The 6,879-nt window shown below is 39.5% G+C and overlaps 1 protein-coding gene across 2 annotated transcripts in view; it reads right to left on the minus strand.

The window, feature by feature from the left end:
* Positions 1–6,879, minus strand: part of LOC103744080 (lymphocyte antigen 75) — a 148,084-nt gene that overhangs the window by 5,748 nt on the left and 135,457 nt on the right. For both annotated transcript variants that reach the window (XM_008845737.3, XM_008845736.3), the window contains 3 exons: positions 5,020–5,136; positions 3,155–3,325; positions 1,029–1,055 (listed from right to left, as the gene is read on the minus strand). In XM_008845737.3, the coding sequence (XP_008843959.1) occupies positions 1,029–1,055; positions 3,155–3,325; positions 5,020–5,136 (315 nt within the window). The remainder of the gene's footprint in view (positions 1–1,028; positions 1,056–3,154; positions 3,326–5,019; positions 5,137–6,879) is intronic.

The following is a 6,879-nucleotide window of genomic DNA, read 5'->3' on the forward strand; positions in this document are numbered from 1 at the left end:
AAAAAGAAGAGAAAATAAGTTAAAGAAGAAAGTGAACAGAAAGGCGCCTAATAGAGTAAAGATACAGTGAAGAGGATAGGGTCTTACAGTTTTGACTTCAAGTCTTGTCATTGCTGCCCCCTTTTAAAAATTGCATTCAAGTCCAATATAAGACAAAAGCTTTAGGAATTGTAATTACAACTATGAGGTGAAACCTTTAGATGACATGTAGTGATATTCCACGAAAACACGATGTGACTCCTTACAAAAATGTAGTGTTAAAAAAATGCTCATTTCTGGGACTGGAGAGATGGCACAGTGGTTAAGAGCATTGGCTGCTCTGCCAGAGGACCCAGGTTTGATTCCCAGCACCTACATGACAGCTAAAAAACATCTGTAATTCCAGTTCCAGGGGAACTGACCTCTGTGGGTGTTGCACGACATGGGTGCATTTTCATAAATACAGACAAAAACCCTCATAAACATAAATTAAAAATGTTCATTTTATGCATAATATTTTAGATGTCAGGTATTATAAGAGACCTTTCAATGTACTTAAAAGTTCTACTTTATATTAAGTAATTAAAAAATATTTATTATTTTTATGTGTATGTGTGTATTGCCTGCACGTAGGTAAGTGTACCTGTGTCGTGCAATGTCCATGGAGGACAGAAGAGGCTGTCGGATCCCCTGGAACTGGAGTTACAGACAGTTGTTAGCTGCCATGTGGGTGTTGGGATTCAAACCCAGGTTTTCTGCAAGAACAGCCACTGTTCTTAACCACTGATCCATCTCTCCAGCCCCTATATTAAGTAATTTTTAAAGGAATAGATGGTAGTATTTCAATATGCCAAGATGTTAGTATGTTTTGTTGTTTGTTTGTTGAGACAGGGTCTCCCTATAGCCCCAGGTGACCTGAAACTCTATGTAAACCAGGCTGGCCTCAAACACAGAAATTGCCTGCCTCTGCTGAGATTAAAGGCGTGAGCCACCACTCCTGGCAGTATTTTTTAACATATGAAAATTTTAAAGATCAGAGTGTTACTTACCGGATAAATATTTCTTGTCATATGGAACTAAAATGCAAAAGAAAATTAAAATTATAAATTTAAGGATGCCTTATAAGAGTGACTTTAAATACAGTTGGATACTTTAAAATGTAATATCCTTAGTGCTTCATCAACCATCTCTCTTACCTGTTTGATTTTTTTTTTTTTTTCTTTTTGAGACAGGATCTCCCTGTAGCCCCAGCTGGCCTGGAACTCACTATGTAGACCAGGCTGGCCTTGAACTCACAGAGATCTGCCTGCCTCTGGCTCCCAAGTGCTAGGATTAAAGGTGTGCGTCACCATGTCCAGCTTGAATTTAATTTTTTATAGTCAGATATCTGGGCCTGGCAAAATGCACTAGGTTAGTTGGTGGGGGTGGGGGGAAAGGAGCTTCTTAAAAAATATGTGGGGGAAATAAAAGGATTCTCACTGGAGTCTGTAGAGAACAAACATAAGGGGCTGGAGAGATAGCTGTTAAGAGCACTGGCTGCTCCTGCAGAGGCTCTGGGTTCTGCACCCACATAGTGACTAGCAATGGTTCTGTAACTATAGTTCCAAGGGATCCAACACTCCTTTCTGGCCTCTGCTGGCACTGCATAACACAGGTGCACTTATAGTCAGGCCAAACACTCATACACATAAAATAAAAATGAATAAATCAAAAAAAATTATTTGAAAAAAAATCAAATGGCAATGGGATTTGTTCAGTATTTCTGGTGTTTTAAAATTACCACTTTTAAAAAACTTGTTCATATAATGGTGCCCTGAAGCACAGTACGTGACCCAATTTGTGGATAACCTTGGGTATCAGTCCTTGACTTCTACCTAAGAACCAATTTTTAAAAATCAAATATTTGGGGTTGGAGGGATGGCTCCGCAGTTAAAAGCCCTGACTGCTCTTACATAGGATCCAGTTCAGTTCCCAACACCCACATGGCAGCACACAGCCATTTGTAACTACAGTTCCAGGGGCTCTGATTCCCTCTTCTGGCCTCTATGGGCATTACATGCACATAGTGCACATATAATACATGCAGGCAAAATACTTATACATGTAAAAGTAAATAAAAAATTTTAAATTAAAATTCAAATATTTGAAATTGGATGCTGCTACTATAGAACTACAACAAATAATAGTATCACTATAAAATTAATTATGGTATAGCATCTTGCTATGACAAGTAAATTGTATTATTTTTAATTGTATTATTTTTATTTTATGTGCATGGGTATATTGCCTGCAGGTGTGTAAGTGCACCTATGTTGTGCAATACCTGTGGAGGTCAGAAGGAGGTGTCAGATCCCCCGGAACTGGAGTTACAGACGGTTGTTAGCTGCCATGTGGGTGCTGGGAATTGAACCCAGCTCCTCTGCAAGAGCAGTCAGTGGTCTTAACCACTGAGCTATCTCTCCAGCCCATAAATTGTAATTTTAAAAATGGGAAATAATCAGAGCCAGGTGTATAGTTTTGGTTTATAGGTAAAAAAGGAGCGACTATTAAGGATGTTCAGTGGGGAGTAGTTGTGCTATGTCTCAAGCATCCCAGATTTGTAGCTTGAAAGTACACATTTCTTTACTGAGAAATATTTACTCTGGGGTTTTGGAGCAAATTCTTGAGTACTTAACAAATAACATGAAAATATTGTAGGACATATTAATTTTGTTCATTAAAATGTGCTTTAGTGCTTTTATTTTTAGAAAAATATATTTTAATCCAGAATAAATCACAAATTATGATGCAGGTTTTAGTAGGATGCCATTTTTGTTTGCCTAGACAAAGTATATTAATTTTTGTAGAGAATCTAATTCCTTAATAATGTAATATTAGCATTTTAGGATTATACATTATTTTTCTTCACTTCTACTCAGTCAAGTCACAGGAAAAGAAGCTATGCAAATTCTTTTGTCAAAAGAAATTTATGGCCTCTTGGCAACTCTTTAAAGAGTAAGCAGAATTAAATTATGTCTAGTTCACATGGTGTGGCCATACCTTTGATAATGTAAGAGAATTACCTATTTGATTTCCAAGAGACTGTAGCATACCACCCTACTATACTATAAAGTCCTAAATATACTAATTCCAAACAAAATTACTTGGAAGTCAGCCCTACATTCCCCATACTTACTAGCTGCTTTACAGAGTGTTCCTTCCACAGAAGAAACTTCACAGTTCCCTTTTCTCCAGTCACCTGTCTTGGTGTACAGGAAACCACAGGTATCAACTAGATCTTCACCATCTTGGTCTGCCCACTTGTCAAATGTCATATTTGAATTATCAAACCACTTGAAACTTGCATCTGTCAAATAAGGAATATTTCAATGTTAGGACAACTTAAAAAGGTGTTAAAACCAAAGAAAAGGTTTGGCTTAAAGGCAGAGAGTTACTCTACAGATCTATAATGGTTGTTGTGGGATTAAAGGTTGCAGAAGAAGGAATATATCCTGTTTATATTCAGTTATCAAAAGATACTGGTTTTAAGAGGATTCTGGAACCAGCAAAGAAAAACTCTTAAGAGGGAATACTTTAAGAATACTTGAAACATGGGGCTGGAGAGATGGCTTAGCAATTAAGAGCATTGACTGCTCTTGCAGAGGACCCGGGTTTGATTCCCAGCACCCACATGGCAGGCAGCTATGAACCATCCTTAGCTCCAGTTCCAGGGGAATCCGAAGCTCTCTTCTGATCTCTGCGGCATTGCACGACACAGGGGCACTCACATACATGCAGGCAATACACTCATATACATAAAATAAAAATAATAAAATATTTTTTAAAAAGTAGTTAAAACATTAATAACCTTAGTGATTTCGTGTCATTTAAAATATGATCATATGTGTATATACACTACAGTGTTTATACTTGTATACATTTTATATTTAATGTATACATTGCACTGATATACATTAGATTTTTTTAATATTTATTATTTTTATTTTATGTGTATGAGTGTATTGCCTGCATGTATGTGAGTGCACCCATGTCATGCAATGCCACAGAGGTCAGAAGAGAGCTTCAGATTCCCTTGGAACTGGAGCTAAGGACGGTTCGTAGCTACCATGTGGGTGCTGGAGAGGAATCAAACCCGGGTCCTCTGCAAGAGCAGTCAGTGCTCTTAATCGCTAAGCCATCTCTACAGCCCCATAAATTAGATATTTATATACACAATATGTGTACTTTGTAGTTTAGATTTTTTTACTTTTTATTTTTTTGATCTTTTTGAGACAGGGGCTCCTTGTAGCCCCAGCTGGCCTGGAACTCACTTTGTAAACCAGGCTGGCCTTGAACTTACAGAGATCTGCCTGCCTCTGCCTCCGGAGTGCTGGGATTAGAGGCGTGTGCCACCACACCCCACGGATTTGTTTATTTTATGCCTATGTGTGTGCCTGAATGTATGTATATACGCCACTTTTGTGCAGGTGCCTGTGGATGCCAGATCCTCTGGAACTGGAGTTGTAGGCAGTTGCTAGCCATCTGACATGGGTGCTGGGAACTGAACCTGGGTCCTCTTCAAGAACAGCAAGTACTCCTAACTGCTGAGCCATGTAGTTTTCTACAGTAATAAAAAAATACATTTCTATTATGTAATCTGGTAAAGATAATTTATCCTTACCCTATTAACAGCAGACACTAATAGTTACTTTTGTGACCATATCATCTTAAGAAAATACCTTAAAACCACATTTTTCTTCATGTCGTGTCAGTATGCCAGCGGTCTCTCTCTTTTGAAGCATTTGGAGCTACTGAGAAAAGAGCCATGGCTTCTAGTCATGGATACACATAGAAAACGTAGTACTGGAGGCATGGACTTCATCTAGAGAGTTAAGAAACCAAAAGTCTTAAGGATTACTAACAATTTTGCTTTGGTTTTGCTTTGAGAGAGGGTCTCATATCATGGTGGCTAGCCTGGAGCTCCCTAGGTAGACTAGGCTGGCCCTGAACACTAACATTTTTAAAGAATCTTGTCTCATAAGATAAATAAGTATCACTTACCATCAGTGTCATAAAACATGCCTAGTAGGACATCATCTGGGCCTTTCCACTGATTTTGTAAAGTATCCAGTATAAAAGCATTTTCTTCTTCATTGTGGATACTTATCATGTCTGCTCCTGAAATTATTTTAAAGAGGAAAAAAAGGAACTTCAAGAATCAGTGAAACCATGAGGTATATAAAAGTTGTAAATTATATGTTATAGCTTTACATATTTTAAAATAAGTGGAGTTGGTGGGTTGTTAACTATGGGAGGAAAAAGAACTATAGTTCAAAAGTGAAAACATACTGTGGGCCAGCAAGATGACTCAGCCTGGTTGCCTGAGTTCAGTCCCTAGGACCCACATGATCGAAAGAGAAAACGATCTCCTCCAACTGTTCTCTGACCTCCACACATGTGCCATGGCACATGCACACTTGCTCTCACACATCATACATTCACAACAATAATACTTTTAAAAAATACTATACTGTTAAAAGGAAAAGCAGAAACTAAGCAGACTGTAACTATTATAAAAAGAAGCATAATCATCTTAATAGAAAAATTCATCTCAATGCTAAAAGTCAATTTACCATCACAAAAACTATAATACAAGAATTGTGTGAAAAAATCTTGCTATTAAAAAGATGAAAATTTGGGACTGAGAGGTGGCTCAGCAGGTAAAAGCAGTAGCTGTCCCCAGCTGTTGAATCCCCTGGGGCTGGAGTTAGGGAGAGTGGTTAGCTGCCATGTGGGTGCTGGAACTGAACCTGGGTCTTCTGCAAAAGCACCCAGTGCTCTTAACTTCTGAGCCATCCCTCCAGCCCATGATTTCAATTTTTTAAAAATATTTTATTTCTTATTTTTATTTTATGTGTATGAGTGTATTGCCTGCATGTATGTGAGTGCACCCATGTCGTGCAATGCCACAGAGGTCAGAAGAGGGCTTCAGATTCCCTTGGAACTGGAGTTAAGGATGGTTTGCAGCCACCATGTGGGTGCTGGGAATAGAACTTGGGTCCTCTGCAAGAGCAGTCAGTGCTCTTAACTGTTGAGCCATCTCTCCAGCCCCATGATTCCAGTTATTTAAAAGCCAAAAAATATTCCATTGTCTATATGTACCACACCTTCACTGTCCATTCATCAATTGAAGGGCATCTAGTTTGTTTCTAATTTCTGGCTGTTATGAAAAAGGAAGCAATGAACATGGATGAACAGGTATTTCTGTAGTTGGGTACAAGAGTCTTTTGAGTATGTGCCCACAAGAAGTATGGCTGAATCCTACGGTACATCAATTTTGAGCTTTTTGAGGAATCTCCACACTGATTTCCATAGTGGCTGCACCAATTTGCACTCTCACAGGCAGTGGGTAAGAGTTCTCCTTTCTCCCCATCCTCACCAGCATTTGCCATTCATTTTTGGAACTTAGCCATTTGCCATTCTGAGTGAGGTAAAATGAAATCTCAAAGTGATTTTAGCATACATTTCCCTGATGACTAGAGATGTTGAACATTTTTTTTAAAAGTATTTCTCAGACGGGGGCCCCAGACACCTGGGGAACCAATACTGCTTCCTGATCCTTTTCACCCAGACCAACTTAGTGCCTTCCTTGAGCCCAAGGAGCACTGCTTCGGGACCTGGCCCCGCCCACACCTCTCTCTGCTTCCCTGGACCTGCACCACTGGCTAACTGTTCTAGCCTGCTCTCCTACCCTCAGGCCTCTCTTGGGGTAAGTCTATCACAGAGCCCTCCGCGCTTTGACTCCCCCAGCCTCATTCACCCTTCCATCTCCCCCGCTGTTCCTTACTCCTAGTTTGGGCCCTGCGCCATTCCTAGTCTTGGGTCCCCAGACACCTGGGGAACCAATACTGCTTCCTGATC

This window comes from Nannospalax galili, unplaced genomic scaffold, assembly GCF_000622305.1.
Source record: "Nannospalax galili isolate Female #2095 unplaced genomic scaffold, S.galili_v1.0 scaffold540, whole genome shotgun sequence".
Lineage (NCBI taxonomy): Eukaryota > Metazoa > Chordata > Mammalia > Rodentia > Spalacidae > Nannospalax > Nannospalax galili.